The 16,677-nt window shown below is 40.1% G+C and overlaps 4 protein-coding genes across 7 annotated transcripts in view; 1 reads left to right on the forward strand and 3 right to left on the reverse strand.

Annotated features, from left to right (window-relative positions):
• Position 1: 1 nt before the first annotated feature.
• rbp7a (retinol binding protein 7a, cellular) lies at positions 2–1,305 on the reverse strand. Its single transcript, XM_034537804.1, has 4 exons — positions 1,102–1,305; positions 644–822; positions 382–483; positions 2–228 (listed from the first exon to the last, which is right to left on the reverse strand). The coding sequence occupies exons 1-4, from the start codon at positions 1,172–1,174 to the stop codon at positions 157–159; spliced, it is 426 nt and encodes a 141-aa protein (XP_034393695.1). The 5' UTR covers positions 1,175–1,305; the 3' UTR covers positions 2–156.
• Positions 1,306–2,377: 1,072 nt separating this feature from the next.
• Positions 2,378–6,730, reverse strand: LOC117733884 (nicotinamide/nicotinic acid mononucleotide adenylyltransferase 1-like). 2 transcript variants are annotated; one of them, XM_034537803.1, is made up of 5 exons: positions 6,434–6,713; positions 6,217–6,339; positions 5,687–5,870; positions 4,570–4,694; positions 2,378–3,877 (listed from the first exon to the last, which is right to left on the reverse strand). In XM_034537803.1, exons 2-5 carry the CDS (start codon positions 6,329–6,331, stop codon positions 3,477–3,479), a joined length of 825 nt encoding a protein of 274 aa, XP_034393694.1. In that variant the 5' UTR covers positions 6,332–6,339; positions 6,434–6,713; the 3' UTR covers positions 2,378–3,476. The 2 variants fall into 2 exon arrangements, with proteins under 2 accessions (XP_034393694.1, XP_034393693.1); XM_034537802.1 differs by having other exon boundaries at positions 2,379–3,877; positions 6,693–6,730.
• Positions 6,731–6,785: 55 nt separating this feature from the next.
• On the forward strand, positions 6,786–9,168 carry lzic (leucine zipper and CTNNBIP1 domain containing). Of its 3 annotated transcripts, none has more exons than XM_034537160.1 (7): positions 6,786–6,993; positions 7,230–7,355; positions 7,478–7,613; positions 7,813–7,911; positions 8,027–8,122; positions 8,329–8,410; positions 8,783–9,168. In XM_034537160.1, exons 2-7 carry the CDS (start codon positions 7,255–7,257, stop codon positions 8,836–8,838), a joined length of 570 nt encoding a protein of 189 aa, XP_034393051.1. In that variant the 5' UTR covers positions 6,786–6,993; positions 7,230–7,254; the 3' UTR covers positions 8,839–9,168. The 3 variants fall into 3 exon arrangements, with proteins under 3 accessions (XP_034393051.1, XP_034393052.1, XP_034393054.1); XM_034537161.1 differs by having other exon boundaries at positions 6,791–6,867; XM_034537163.1 differs by having other exon boundaries at positions 6,988–7,101.
• Positions 9,169–11,181: 2,013 nt separating this feature from the next.
• clstn1 (calsyntenin 1) overlaps positions 11,182–16,677 on the reverse strand; it is a 33,425-nt gene continuing 27,929 nt past the window's right edge. The window contains exons 13-17 of the mRNA XM_034537388.1: positions 16,233–16,403; positions 15,800–15,945; positions 15,535–15,670; positions 14,646–14,830; positions 11,182–13,506 (exon numbers count right to left, since the gene is read on the reverse strand). Coding sequence (XP_034393279.1) covers positions 13,312–13,506; positions 14,646–14,830; positions 15,535–15,670; positions 15,800–15,945; positions 16,233–16,403 — 833 coding nt within the window. The 3' untranslated portion in view covers positions 11,182–13,311. The remainder of the gene's footprint in view (positions 13,507–14,645; positions 14,831–15,534; positions 15,671–15,799; positions 15,946–16,232; positions 16,404–16,677) is intronic.

Raw genomic sequence — 16,677 nt, forward strand, 5'->3', positions numbered from 1 at the left:
ACCATAGAGACATGGAAGAAAAGTAAAAGGTTTGCACTTAACAGAAGCCAATTACCACTTAGCTACAAACCAGTGTAGACAGACTGTATCTGACCAAGAATAATGCAGGGCTGCCACCTAGTGGTGTAAATCCACACCCTGACGGGAAAACAGCTTTCATTTCTCTTCACTGTTTACATTCTTCTTCTTAAAAACCTGCGTGCAGACTTCTCCTTCACAGTACAGCTCCTAAAGGAAATATGTCACAGAAATATGTATTTAATATGATGTAGAATAAAATGCTATTGAAATGGGCAAATGAATTTCGAGTTGTTCATTATTCAATTTATATAATTTATTATGTGGAACATGGAAATCTATAATCTAAATTCATATTCTTACCAGATACAGCTTGTCGTCTTCAATCCAGTGAGCCCAGCCCCGGTCCTTCTTCTCTCCAGTCTGTTCACACACCAGTTTAATCCCCTCCCATGTCACCAGTGACTGTGCAGTTGGCAGAAAAGAAGAAAGTGTAAATCACAACACAGAACAGGTTTAGCAGCCCAAATAAAAGGTAAAACCTATCACATGATCTGCAAACCAATTGCAGTCATTATGCTTGTAATCACTTTGAACACGCAGTTCCCCAGGTATTTATCTTCACCTTGACATGCCTGTTGTCCAGTCCCTGGGTGAACTCCTCAAACTCATGACCCGCTCTAAAGGAGATGGTGTAGTTTCGCATGGTGCTGATAGTTTTGATGATGTACTTGTCCCCCCGCTGCTCAATCACCTTCCTCAGCTTTAGTTTCAGAGCAATCTTTCGTAAGCAAGGGCTGATACCTGGAACGGTAGAGGATGTGTTCTCCTTTAGTGTACAGAGGACAAACTCACCCACAGGCTGCAAACACATTACTTCCCTCACACAGTACCCCCCAGTAGCACTGCAACAAAAGCACATCCTCGTGTTTTTTCACCCCAAGGTGGCAATGTATCACACTTCCAGTGCTCAATTCGATGTTGTACAATGTTATATCTGCGTATAATTGTAGATACTTCAACAAGTCACTCAGATATTTTACATTTGAGAATGTTGGATTAAAACATGCTTCAAGGACTTACCCATTGCAATCATGTAGCCCTCCAAGTTGTCATTGCTGATGATGTCCCATGTACCACAGAGGCTGGCTGGCATCTTGATGACTTTTTTTCGTTCCTCCTTCTGAGCTGCGTGTATGTGTGTGTGTGAATAAAATGTGATCCTCACACTGCTGGGCTGATGAGGAGTTCTGAAAAGATGCGGTTTGGTGAAAGACCTGGTGTATAAAGGTATGTGTCCCTATATCTCATTTGCTCGTGAGAAAGAGGGAGGAGCTCTCGTCAGTGCCAGGGTGTCAGAGGAAGGCCAGACACGTCCGACTGGTCCCACCACTGACTAATACACTTCAAAATTGGCCTGGCGTCGCACATTAATTGTTGTGCACATTAACATACACACAAACAAGCTGACCTTCATATTTTGAGGAAGGTCTAATTATCATCCATTATCCCATCACATTACAAGAGTTGCTGTTACTGCAACTCAAAAGCTTTCTGTGATCAAACTTTAGAAAAAAAGAGAATGACTCTCTCTCTCACTCTTACAGCTATGGATAAACATAACTCTGAAATACACAATATCCATTGTCAAATGAAAATGAAAATGTCCTCAATATGTTTTTGTTACGCAATATCTGTTTAAGACAGGACTTAGTTGAGACAATTTAACTGTAACCTCCCTGGACCAATCCAAATGGCACACCTATCTGTGCAATAGGGAAGGTATGACTGAAGCATTAGAGGAATTGACGCACCTCCAGATTGAAAGAAAAAAACCCACATGGTGCTTGTCTAAACATTAAGGTAGTTTTCCCTCCTTTCGTAACTTCAACTAAGAAGCAAAACAACAGCTCTGATGCATTGTGGAAAAACCTGTTTCCAAAACCCGAGACCCATGACATAATTTAAGCACGTTTAACATGTGCTTAAATCATGTCATGGGTAACTGACGCAGAAATTAAATTAATAAGATAATTACATTTGATAAGATAAGCATGACTCAGTGACCTAATGAGAACCAACCAACTCTTCACCCAGTGAAGCTTTTAAGCTTTTAAGTTTGAATGCTAGATTCATGTAATGCAAACTTAATTCAACAGCTTCAACTTTCATTTCAACACACTACTATCAGTCTTTAGTTAGCAGGATTTGGTTATGTCAGCGATTAATCTTCTGTCAGTGATGATTACCTGAAGCACAAGTTAACCCCCACAGACAAACAGCTTTTTAAATCAGGCAGAACAGGGATCCATTTGGCACTTCCTTTACTGAGGATCTGAGCAGTTTCTCATCTGTGGGACAATAACATCGGAACAGCAATGAAAAGCTCCCAAGGTGGGAAAAAAGAGAGTTGTTTATTTCAGTTACAGCCAATACAAATCACACCTTCATTTTCAAGTCTGCCACATTAACGTTATTTTTCAATTGCTAATGCACTGATTTGACAAATAAAGCACACAACTCTAAACACATTTTCTACTCAGCACCCAATCTGCAATTCAACATGGCTCTCTTTGCAACACACTGCACACAGTTCTGACATGAAGCTACTTGTTTTCCCATTTCAAAACACTGCCATTCAAAATGCCAAAACCTCAGACCAGTTGGTCAATACACACGTCACTTGGCCATGCGACTAATTACTTGAATGTCATTTCATCTATCAGCACGATAACAAAGAACACAGGTCAGTGCCCGTTTACAACAACAGTGGAAGCCAACAGAGCAGTGAGAAGCCTGCTTTCAAAAATGTGCATTAGCAATTGAAAAAAACTGTAATTCATGCTTTCTTTTTTGTCTCCACAATGCTGCCTTTCTTGACTATATTCTTTTTAGACTCTGATTATCAGTGCAAAATGCTACCTTTAGAAATGTCATTGATGTATTGACTGATTTTACAATGTGGAAATAAATACATATTTTCATCAGTGCAAAAGTACTTGTGTGTTGTGTTTGATCAATACATGCACTTTACTCAACACCATCTCTGAAAACTGTAGTAAAGTTTTAAATTGAGTCCTTTGATTTTGCAAAAGATTTGAGGCGTTCCGCTGCTCGTCTGTGCGGTTGTGTTGACTGTGTAGTATGTTGAGTATTTATGCTTCAGCAAACGTAAACAATTATAATAAGTCAACATGTTGAAACCATAATGTCTGCTTTAACATGAGGGAGTGCATGTACAAATCGTGATAAAAAAACTGATAATTTGAGTAATAGACTAAACTGATGCATTCAAGTAAAAGATTTAAAATAATTTGTGCACAGACATTCAGACACACACACACACACACACACAATGTCTATGTAGATTTTATCTCCTTAAAACACACCCATCACTAGAAACGAGCATTCTGCACAGTAGGCACTGGTGGAAGCTTGATTTTCAGCAGTACATTTCCTCAGCTGGAGGAGGCATCCGAGTATTTCAGAAGGGGTGCTAGAACCACGTCTGCATTTTTCTGCTCGCTCTCCGCGCTGTAGAGCCCGTGCTCTCGTGTGTAATTAACCACGTCGTCTGGCAGCAGGTACCTGACGCTCCGACCTCGACGCAAGGACTGGCGCACATGAGTGGCTGAGATCTCGTTGGTCACCCATTCGTGGACCACATGGATGTTCTTGCGATTCTTCCACAGGATGTCGGATTTGTAGATGAACTTGTTGGGGTCACTGCCGCTGCGGGTGATGCAAACCAAACCGTAGTGGCCAACAATCTCATCAATATCCTCCTGCTTCCACAGGTTGGGTACTCCAAAGGACTCGAGGACATCAGCCCCACACAGCAACATTAGCTGAGGGCCATCTGAGCATGAAGAAAGAACAACATCTTATTTGTGTATCGTAACAAAGCTATTGAGTGATTTATAGAAGAAGAAAACAATAAAAGAAAAAAGGAAAATGCACAAAAGCGAGAGTGAGATCATAAAACTAGTGATTAGATGATCGAACAGGATATTCAAAATTGAAGCCAAGAAATATATACAGTACACACATATTAAATATTTATAAAGTCTGTTTTACAAAATAAGGATTTACAAAGAGACGTAACAGACAGAGTCTGTCTCATATCGTTGTTAACTTTAGTTTAGTTATGGGATTTATCAGTGCTCTGCAAACTCCTTTAAAAATCATATCTTAATGAATTAATTATCAATAGTAGTTACGGCTAAGAACAGAATGCACTTCTCCGGCTCATGTGTATAAACCTGTGCAGTGCGAGCAATTCACACGATGTAAACTTGTCAGTAGCGTGAAGAATGTTACAAAATCAAGTAACACCTGGAGTCTTACACCTTGCCTGTCTTTACTATAGGGGGTGTGATTGGGTGTCACCCATCACACACCACCGCACCCTGACACCATCGCCTCCTGTTATGAGTTAAACTGAATACAATTCAACATGAATACAGTGGAAGCAGGCCCAGACTTGTCTGGAATCAGGGATTGGAAAAGAAAGGGGTTGAAAAGAATAATACACGATTAAACATGGCCTACCTCTCCTTGTGTGTTGAGATGATTCCTCTAAATAATTTTCCTCTACGCGTCTCTTTTTTCCATAGTTGACTGTATCCACATCATCGTTGCTCTTCTCTGCTGCAAGCAGTTTGGCATAGTGATGCCTAGGACAATACAGTCAACATTTAGTATTCAGACAAAACCCTGTCAAACAGCAAATAGATTAATATGTATATTATTTACCACATTAAAGTCATTTTTAATACAAATTAAACTTTATGTTTGGCCAAATTTGTCATCTCAAAGAAATAGTCAACATTATGAAAATTTCTTCAGTTCAGGCATTTGTTTTTAAGTTGAGTTAAATCCATTTTATTTATACAGCCCAATATCACACAGAGCATACTACGCCGTCTGGAAGAGCATCTGAGAAGAGATCCCTCTTCCAGAATAACCAACGTAATTTACAGTAAAGACAATCCAAATCCCCAAATTACATATATAGATAGATTTTAGTGGTAAATATATATTTTTTAAGCAATTTAGAAAACTTGTAAATGTTTTAAGTGACAGAAAAATAGCTAAAAAAGAAATTTCTTGAAGAGATAAATGATATTCTTACTTATTACCACAATGAGCAATAATGTCCCATAACAAGTAAAGGTTTGATTAACTTAACTTAACTTTTAAATAGATATGCAATACTGGATTTAGAGCAAGATTACTCCATTTAATACATTAACAACTCTGTAATGCTGAGTAGAACTGAAAGGGTTTTGTGCACTGTATGTATCAACTGCACACATGATACAGGAGTAACGACATCATCTTGAGAATTCAGCGTACATCACTCGAACACTACTTACTTCCATTATTCATCACTTGCACTTAACAATCACATCAAATTATAAACTGCTAAAAGGGCTGTCATTACTACCGACTGTGGTTATATTAGAGATCTGATGAATGGATTACCTGAGGTGTAGTCACTGACGAAAAAGATTCAGAGGATAACAGAAAACAGCAAGCAAGGAAACTCTGATTGAGGATATGGAAATGTCTGACATTCTTAAGCAGCTTTCCTTACACCTTTTCAAGAGCACAGGTAGCAATACCAGGCACTGCCACTCGCAGGACATAATAATTGTAAACTTACCGAACAACTTTGGCTGTCTCCACCCAGTCTGGCTGCAAGCCTTCCCAGGAGTCGACTGTGATCCAGTCTGAGTTCTCTGTGGACAATCTGGCCATCTCCAGACGATGGCAGGCCTCAATCAAACCCTTCTTCTTATAGCCATCACCCACCGGAGAGATGATGCCTTTCACCACCCTGTACTGACCTTAGACAACAAAGTAGTGTGAACAGAGGGTTTATAGTAATGGCACAGCAGATACGCTAAGCTGTTAATATCCATGCATGATTAAAAATGTTTATACCTAATTTTTTTAAATTATGTGTAATTTGAGTAAAGAAACTCTTAAGTGTAATTTTGAGATACATATTCTGCTACTTTTTATTTCTATTAAACTGCCCACCAGTATGTGAAGTAGTTACAATTCTACATCCACATACATTAATAATAATCTGATAATATACAGTACATTCTGCTGTAAAGTGAGTATTTTCCCTGTGATACTTTTAAGTACATGCTGCTGCACGTAGGTTTCCTTCTCATTTCACTCAACCTGTGTCCTCCAGATGATCTCGAGCCAGTTCGAACATCCTCAGGTGCATGTTGGTGATGGGGTTGAAGGACCCGCAGGACAGCAGCACCACTTTGGTTGTACTCCGACCGTCCATGCCTCCTACTATAAAATATGCAGAAGAAAACAAAGACGTAAGTCAGCTAATTTAAAGGTGTTCAAGAGAGTCCGGTGTCAAATATCCCTCTGGCTCTCTGACCTTTAAAGGGAAGCTTTGTATTTGCTTCATGGGGGTGAATGATTATGTAATAGGAGTTACACGAGTTAAGAAAATAAAAAAACTATAACGTTATGTTGAGTTAGTGAGCTTCAAATGGCATTAAATTAGAAACCGCAGGTAACGTTAGCTGCCTCTATACATGATGCTCAAGCAGACGAATCAAAACCGAGCTCAGGAAACAAAGAAGAAGTTTGCTATCACAGTGGAAGATACATCATGTAAATAATAATTGCACTACCAGAAGTAACTGCTGCGGTCTGCTTTGCAATGGGGCACTTCCGGTATGGACGTGACATTAAGACATCTGATTGGACGGAATTAACCCGGAAGCAGAAAAACCGCACCCACACGCCTGCGCTACGTTCACGATCACAAACACAGGTCCACGAACGCCTCGACAAACATCACATATGGTGGGACCGGTCTTGTTAGCGGCATTTTATGATACGGCTAGATTTACAGTTTGTTCGTCAAGCTGGTGCAAATATTTAACTCATCGCACAACTGGTTCACAACTGTAAACAAAGAGTCCCGGGCCGGTGAGACGTTTTCTTTTAGCACGCGAGCTAGCTATCCCGCTCACTAAATAACTGTATTGTCATCCGGATAGAAGCTCACACTCTTCCAGATAGAGGATTCCTCGACAGGTTGATAATATCATTAACGGCGCTGTTGGACTGCTCCAACAACGCCCTTCTGATGAACTATGCCAGGATAACGTCTCTAAGATTCCTATTTGTTGACTGTTTTATTCTGCTTTGTGCCTTCTCCAAAGGTTGCAAACTAGATTGGAACTAAGCATGGCCTCTCGAGGGAAATCAGAAACTGGGAAATTGAGGCAAAATATGGAAGGGCAACTTGACAGACTGATGCAGCAGCTTCAGGATCTGGAGGAATGCAGGTGCACACAGGCCCTCAAATAAATGACCTAATTAGACTGCTAAGTGATCTAATCTAAACCAGAAAATACTTTTACACATGTTTGCCGTTGTTTGCTTCTCATCCTCTCTTTGGTTTTTCTAGAGAGGATCTGGACGAGGAAGAGTATGAGGAGACAAAAAAAGAAACCCTGGAACAGTTGAGTGAATTCAACGACTCCCTGAAGAAGATCATGACGGGAGACATGACCCTTGTGGATGAGCTCAGTGGAATGCAGCTGGTATGGACACGTACTAGATGATGTGCAGCTACTGTGTATTTAGGGTGACTTAAAGAGAGTAAAGCTTATAGACATTTTCTATTTTTAAATGATGTCTCATGTCTCGCACTGTGTGTTTTTGTTTATTGTTATGCACTTTTCACCAAGTCAAATTCCTTGTATGTGTAACGTACTTCAATAAACGGCTCTTATTCATCAGGCAACCCAGGCAGCCATCAGTCAAGCTTTCAAAACGCCAGAGGTGATCCGACTGTTTGCTAAGAAGCAGCCGGAACAGCTGAGAACCAGACTAGCAGAGGTTTGCACCCCAATGTCAAGGACGTGATCGTATTTGTTTCACTCCTTTGCGTTCATCTGCGTGTTGCTTGGCCTGAAACTAGAAATCCAACTAGGGTGTGATATATTCTGCGCAGATGGACCGAGATGTGATCGTGGGGAAACTGTCGCGGGACGTGTACACGCAGCAGAAAATGGAAATCCTCACAGCCCTGAGGAAACTGGGAGAGAAGGTGTGGCAGAGATGTCCTGTTCTTCCACTTGTTTGTGGGTGATTCAGAGGCTTGTGCTCATGAGTCCACGTGACTTATTTTAGTCCGCTGGCATGAGGCTGACGGACCAGTTCCTGCAACAGGCCTGAATCTCACTTACTTTTTAAACATAATCGTTCGATCAAAGCTTGAATTAATGAATTGTTTTTGGCTCTCTTTGTGGACAGCTCACTTCAGAGGACGAGACATTTCTCACTGAAAATGCCACAGCTACTCTGAGCCAGTTTGAAAAAGTGACTGCAAACCTAGGTAAGAATAAACGTGATTTCACTGATACAAAGTTATATATTTACACTCATATTATACACATATTTGTATATACATATTCTATATAATAGAAGAGTATTTGTATATATTCTTTGTAAATATAATTTTGTTTTCCATTTTATTTCTCCCGTAAGTGCTACTTTTATATAATGTGTTCTATTTAATTTCCCATTTATTGTTTGTATTCAATTCTAATTAAAATATTTTTAATATCTGTTTATTAGTTTTCTGTGTCTGTAGCGTGAATAATTCTGCAACCACATTTCACTGTGCAATCCTTGAAAATGTTTAATCCTGCTCATCAATTTATTGGATGGATATTCCTATTTAACCTGGTCTTGCCATCTCTTTCAGGCTCCGAAGACAAAATTCTGGCTTTAGCTAGCTCTGGTGTGAAAACCAAGGCATAGCAATTCTACTAAATGTTGACTCTGTGTCTTTAATACTACCAAGAAAGAAATGTGCCAATTGATCATTGCTTTTGTAAATAATCGGTGCACTTCTAGGTGTTGCTGTAGATGCCAACACCTGTATTTTTTTTTTTTTATAGCTCTCAGTTTTTGCAAATGTCCTTTTATTTATCCAGTGGCTTGTGAAATTGTATTATAGGTAGAAGCATGTGATTTTCGCAATATGAAGACATGGACATGAATGTAAAAGTGCTGTATTTCTGATTGGGTTGCTGTAAAACCTGACAATTCAACATTGTTGTTATAATATATAAAAATATTGAATTTCAACTAAACTCTGCTGTGTACATTACGAGAACGTTGACCATAAACACTACAAAGACACTAACTCTCGTAGGTAAATGTCTTTTCTTTGACAACACATGCAAAATATAATATTGACATAGCGTGGCAGTAACAAGTCACAGCTCTATGCCAGGAATAGATGGAAACGTGGCAAAAATTATATAATAAACACAACTATGGCCTCTTCTTCAGATTGAAACATGCCGGTCAAAATATACTCTTTGTAAGTCTGCATGGAAACTGCATTTTTCCGGTGCAAACACAGTATTAGGACTAAAACATTGAGAAGCAATCTGACTGAAACAATTGTATCAGATGACTTTTTCTCCAGTTTGTTTGCCATGTGATTAGAAATCCACCGGGTGGATTAGTTTCCATGTGATAAACAAGGCAGAGGGTCCTGTAATTGTTTCAGCAGCCATCTCATGAGAGTGATCCCGTTTGATTAACAGTCTGCGTGGACGTTAAACGGCCAATTAACATGAGGTCACTTTGCAGGACCAGAGGCTGCCTGCGCTGTTCATGGTGTCCTCACTCTGCCAAATGATAACGGCTCTCGTCACAGACGAAAGGATAAAAACACCTTCAACCACTAGAATGAGGGATTGAGCCGTTTTAAAGAAAGTACAGGTCTAAATGATGATAAAGACTATTATAAATTCTGAATATATGAAGATATTCAGCTTTGAAGCCATGTTTCTTTGAATGTGAAGACAAAATGAAAAGATCAATGGCGTTTAAATATATTTATTTGATTAGTTTTGACCCGTTTCACCTTTTACTTTTGGAGTTCTACCACCAGGGGGCGCCAATGCTCCACATTTAAAATACTTTCAGTAGCACTACCCAAGGTGTGTAAGTCTCCTCTAGTCATGCATGCACTTGTGGCGATTGAAGAAAAACAAGAGCAGACAAAAGTTATACCCCATCTCATCATCCTTTATTTTGTTTATGAGCAAGCATCAACTTCACTACAATTTGCCTTTGAATTGGTAGAAAAGTGAGAGCAGCTCCAACAAGCACAAAGGAAGCATTCAACCGTTCTGAAAACATCGTCACCTTCGGTTTTGAGCACATTTTTAAAAGAACAGAAAAAATATATATATCTGGTGTTGTGGACGTGTGAAACAGACATTCTGAGAATCAGTAGTGTGTCACGTCTCCTGTCTCACAACCCCACATGGAACGTACACAAACTTGTGGTTCATGCAAATTAAATTCCCCTTAAATCTTAGTGTTATTACAGTATGGCTGCATTTCAGTTTGTTAGGCAGTGACATTCAATTCAACCAACTTACACTGAGCTCAGAGGCTGATCAGACAGCATTAAGTCCAGAAAACTGGAGGTGGTAGAGTCACAGCGGAGACTGGACTCATGATTCAGTGTGCACGCATCAGTGACCCATGGTATTGTACTTTAAAATTGCAGATGAAATGTGGACATTAAGTGTTTGACGTCATGAAACGGAGAATTCCGACAGGCTTATACTCTGGTTCTTGTGAATTTCATGCTGCCCTCAAAATCATTTCTCAACAACTCAGGCAATAGGACGCTGTTCAAAATTACCTTCCACTATACACAAATAGGTCAGTTAACAGTATACCCATGTATGCTGCCAAAGCAATTTCATAATGCACTGTACATCTTTTTAAAGGTGTATCCGTCAATGATTTAGTACAATATCTATTGAACATACAATATGGATCTACTTCCTCTACACATCAACATGGACACATGACATCTATGTAAAACGTTTTTCACTTTTAATAAAACTAGCAGTGGACTACTGTTACAACAAACTGAAACAAGATGTAATCCCCAGCTCTGTTAGAAATCTAGCTTTAAACAAATACAAATAAAAAACACACAAACAAAAATTGCCTCAATAAAAGAGCACAGATGAGTGTTTTTGTTAGACCTGCTAATTGCGCTATGATCGGAAAAAAGGCACTCCCATCTCAGCCGGCTCAGACCTGGCCCCCTTTTTTAAAAGTCCAAGTCATCATGGAGGGGAGACTGTTCACTACACTTCCACCACAGACCTCTTTTATAAAGTATAAATTAATTGAACCTCAGAAACACAACTGTGCAACTCAAACCCTCAGAAGAAGCCTTGAACGTGTATTTGAATTCAATTTTGGCCTCTAAAAATAGACTTGAACGCTAAATACGAGCCTCAAAACACCGACATTTCTAATCCAGATTTATAATGCCACATTCTGTTCACTTGATGCCCCAAATCTGATTTGCTTTAATTAATCCAGGTTTGGGAAATGTTAACATTTTAACTTGGTACCCAAAAACAAGAGACAAACACCAAATAGTTTAGCGTGGAGGTACATCTGTATCTGGCTTTGTGAAAGATATATATATACAACAGTGATGGACAACAGTGTCTGAGAGGAGATAGAGGTTGGACACATTTTCGCAATCAATTGTATAAGCTTTATGCTGACACCAGAAGGAAAATAAGTTTACCAAATGTAAACAAATATCTTAGAACAACTCTACAGTACAGTTACATGTACAATAAAATCTAGTGGTCTACGGCAAAAAAATATTTCATTTTAAGAATAAGAAGATTCATTCTCAAACTGTTTTCTTTCTGTAAACTATGCAGTCATAACCTCAGTTGTAATTCTTTGTGCTGCGATAAAGACGGTGCATATTCTGCAATTGGAACCAGTTTAAAAATGCATCTAATATACGTCTTCATTATTATTATTTCAGGTTAAATAGCCGTGCCATGGAAAAGGAACTTGCAATAAAACAATCCTGAAAAGTACTTTCATTTCTCTCCCTTAAAACAATGCCAGCAACTGCACTATTCAACCGGGCTGTACTAAAGCTGTCTGTCACGCCTCTGCTCTCTCAGTAGTGAGTCGGGGGTCTTCCTCCCTACGTCTGTCCACACAGCAGCACTGGGATACGCACAGAGGGCTTTTAAAGCTGCTGAGGAAATCGCTCTGCTCGTCCAAATTCTCTGGCAGAAACATTAGTACCCATATTTCAAGATCAACAGCACTGCAGCACCTCGCCGGCCGAGTGTTTGTACTGTTCCACACGAAATGTAGATTGTTTTAAAAATTATCATTTCTGAGTATGATTAATCTGAACAAAAAGAAAATCCCTTCTGTACAACAGTGAGATCTAATGGGAATGAAATACACCGACGCCTGCAGTGGAGCATTGTGCAAGCAAAGCAAAGCAATGTATGAAGCTGAAACCATCCACCGGTCCTGCCTACGAGAAAGCAAAAGAATTGATTTTCCTCCTTGCAAAAAAAAAGAAAAAGACAAAATGGACACCACTTTGTCATGGAAACCTCCGCTCAACAGTCCCGGGTTTCCCATCATGAAGCAGACATTTTTGTACAAGCATGATGAAAAGCTTTTCGCAGAAATTTAGCGACATGCGTACAGCCTGTGTGACACAAATATTCTACATTACGAACTGCGCCATTTTAGATATTGGACCCTGTTGAGTAGGCCTTCACTAACACATCGACTAATTACATGGTTTCTTTATATTTACAAAATCTTTAAAAAGCAATTTATTTCTCTACACATATGACTTCTCAAATATCCTCATGCACTAAAAAAAGAAAGAAAAAAAAGCGATCTATTTGTTAAAAGCATCGTTTCGCGTCACGGTGGACTATAAGTCGAGAGAACTCAAGTCAAAGCTGTACGTGAGATTAGCGGCAAACCATTCTAAAAGCATCACGCAAAGAAATGAGGTGGGGAAAAAGTCTCCATTTGAAAGCTTTACGTCTGAGAGAAAACGAAAAAGTGCAGGGTTGGCTTCTTCACTCAGTTCAGAACCAATGTAGGCCAAGTTTTCCTGGAAATTAAAATATAATAAATAAAAAAAATGAACAGTAAAAATCCGCAATCCGGTGATGACTACACTACACTGAGTACCACCACTAAGATAACAACAGGAAAGCCTTGACCATATATACGCTGAAGGAAATCTAGTTTTGCTTTTTTATATTTTTTGTTTTGTAGGGGGGTGGGAGTGAGTATGAGGATCTGAGTGAGTGTGAGTGAGTTGGTGATGTGTGTGTGTGTGTGTGAGAGAGATTGTGTTGAGTGTTATGTGTGTGTGTGTTTGTGTGTGATGTTTTAGTAAGTGAGGGTGGAGTCGTCCCACTCCAGCTGCTGCTGTCTGCTGGCCCCCTGCTGGTCCTCTGGCTCCGCGCTCTCCTCGTCTTCGCTGCTCTCTGACTCAGCGCTCGTGATGTCATCTTCCTCCTCTCCATCCTCGCTCTCCTCCTCCTCTTCCTCCTCCTCCTCGCTGCTGTGCTGGTCCTCGTACGTCTGCATTAGAGAGGGTGGGGTTGTTTGTGAGATCTAAACTCTGTCACGCGTATTGGTTCACATGTTTTTGATCCATTCTAAATAACTTTGTATTAAGTAACACGCATCTTAAAGTCCTGCTTCAAATGTTTCTAAGATAAATAAATAAGGCAATTCTTATTCTTAATATAAGTATTGGGAGTATTGAAAATACAACATATAGTTTGATGAAACCATTTTAAAAGGTCTGGATATCATTTCTCTCAGTGCAGTCATGTCGTGATTATGTGATTTATGTTCATTGTTCTACAAATAATTGTTGTCAATGTTCATTAATAACAAGTTTGATTCAGAGTATGAACACAGAGTGCAGGTGTAACACAGGACACTGTGACATGATACTGACCTCTTTCACTAGAGAGGGAAGAGAAACGCTGTTTATCACCCTGGTTACTCATTAAGTTAAGATGCTAGTCGCTGGATTATTGTGACTCACGATTAGGGTCTTTGGTTTTGGATATCGTAATATGGCACACGCGTTGTCTTTCTCTGGTTATAAAGTGAACTTACCAGACTGTTTTATTATTTGCCTTAACCTACTTAGTTATTATGTCCACATTACCGATGATTATTTATCAAATCTCTCTTTATGTGAATAACTTGTTATCACGACGACATTCAACACTGCAACATTCTTTCAATAACGATATTAAAGTATTTGCAAAAAGAATATTGTGAGATCGGATTTTCTCCATCTAGCCCAGCGCTTCTAGCTATTAGCAAATAACAAGATATACATGAATGCCAGCCCATTCATGACTCAGAAAGGTGTGAGTCCACTGTACAAATATATATTTCCTGCGTACAAACTGACTCATTCATTATACATTTTCACTTTGGACTTTTGGAGGACAAAAATATTGGTGCCGCTTTATTGGCTGAGGGACAAAAAACTTTAAATCTCCACAAGATCGTTGCACAAAAATAATTGAAAAGTCAGACTAAACTGGGCCACAGTCACATCATCGCCCAGAGAGCATGAGCAAGCGTTCTTGGCTGCAACCGGACCACATTGTGTTGAGAAATGAGATTCTGTTCGGCGTTTCAACGGCTCATCAGAAGAGAAAATAGTCACTCATTTTATCTCGGTGTGTTATTACCTCCATGGGGTTGACGGTGATGGTGAGGGCTGAGTCGTCCCAGTCCATCTCGTTCTCCTTGCCGTTCTCCTGGTCTCCCGTGGTACGCTGGTGTGCAGCGCGGATGCGGAACACGCCCAGAATGATCATAAACACCAGAAAGCTGACGCACACCACGATGACAATGGTGGCAGCGCTGGGGACAACTGTGATGAAGCACACGCAAACAAACACCAAATGATGGGTTAGAGGTAAACAATGACCAATTTGCACATGGAAACCCTGTTAGAGCTTTTTGTGGGGAGACACAGCGTCCTTGTCTGTCTGAGGGCATTTCAAGGGCTGATGTTTACGGCTCCTCAGTAAACTGCAGATGAATGCTTTTATCTGCAGCTCTAGGTGTTTGTCTTTCTTAAAATAGACTGGGCTCCACTTTGGCCCATATTAGCAGGAAAGGGCCTCTCTTTTGCGTGGCAAGCTTAGTGAGCCTGACAGCCCAGAGGATTACTGAAGCCAGGAAATAAAAGGTTGGGTTCAGACCGCCATGTGTACAGATGTCACAGACAGCACTCAAGTGTAATCCCTAAACTTGTGCCACAGAAAAAAAACACAGGCAAAGCACCAGTGTTTCATACGTGCCCTACTTCTGGTTAATAGGTTGTAATCCATCCCTAGCAATGCTCGTCACACCAGAGGCTAAACATTCTTTCCACAGCAACAACAATTACGCAGATTACTAGTTTAATATGAAATATATATCACGAAGCCTGAAAGTCTGTGTTAAGGCAAGAAGTAAACAATCTCTAAATTGTATAGAAACAAGCAGAGTATTGTCTTGTATGATGCAAAGGACAAAGAAAGACACAATGTGTCTCGTTTTTACACCCTGGCGTTTCACATGCTGCAGTACCTGAGGCCTGGTGAGCGTTGACCAGGTTGTGACCGGACAGATCCACAGAGGCATGATGCACAGGGTTAATGAAGTTGGGCTGCACCATGGCATTGTTGGCATGCTCCACAGGATTGGCTGTGTGGATGACATTCACCTAGAAAGAAAAGAACCCAGAAACACACATGTACACTGTCGCAACCTTTCAGATGTAGCTCAAGTATTTAGGGCCCGGCTTGCACTCCTCTGTTTCTGAACGCGTCACATAACAATTGCTCAGTCATACCTCGACCTTGAAGTCATTGCTGATGTAGCGACGGTTGAGCTCGGAGCAGACCAGTTTGAATTTCCTGTCGAAGAGAGCCTCGGTGTGCCAGTTCTTGTAACGGATAAGATGTAGGACCTGCTCGTAGTTGGCCATGGTGTTCACACCTGCAACATACGGAGGAGAGCTTGTGTCAAAGATACATTTGATCAGCAATCACCAGAAAAGCTCTCTAGAATATATAGTATTGCTGTGGATTAGAATGTTTGGTGATTCAAGAGTATATATACCCCCAGGAGACAGTAGACTTGGTAACTGTGACTTCAAATAACTACCCTTTTTTAAAATATAAATAGATGTGTTTATTTGTTAATATGTGAGAATTCAGTATTAAACAGCTACTGCAAAGCTATCATTGTATCACAGATGTGTTGGGAAAGCTCTGTGTCTGTACCGGTGACGACGAGGCCCAGGTTAGAGGAACTCATCTCCAGGCCGTGCTGCTGCAGCTGGGACATGTCCACCTCCAGGCCCTCGTGCTCCCCGTCCAGCTCGTCTCCCACCACAGTCACTTCACATGTGTCCAGGTTGTGCATGATCTCTTCTGACACCACTGTCTCTTGGACTGAAAGAGAAGAAAAGATTAGGGCTTAGGTTTTTACATCGGGCCTGTAATGTAAGTTAGTTGTTAGTGTTAAAAGAGAACTGTACTTATTTATTAGCATTGCACTCCGATAACATGTCAGACCAATGATGGGCAATTTATTTACTACACCTATATTATTATTTGTTTCAGAAAAGAGGTGTAAAGAGGTACTTTAATTAATACTTTTGATTTAACAGTATTTTAAAAGTCCAGCTGTAAAACCAATTAATATTCCATGGAAAAACAATGTGCA

Source organism: Cyclopterus lumpus, chromosome 7 (assembly GCF_009769545.1).
Source record: "Cyclopterus lumpus isolate fCycLum1 chromosome 7, fCycLum1.pri, whole genome shotgun sequence".
Classification (NCBI taxonomy): domain Eukaryota; kingdom Metazoa; phylum Chordata; class Actinopteri; order Perciformes; family Cyclopteridae; genus Cyclopterus; species Cyclopterus lumpus.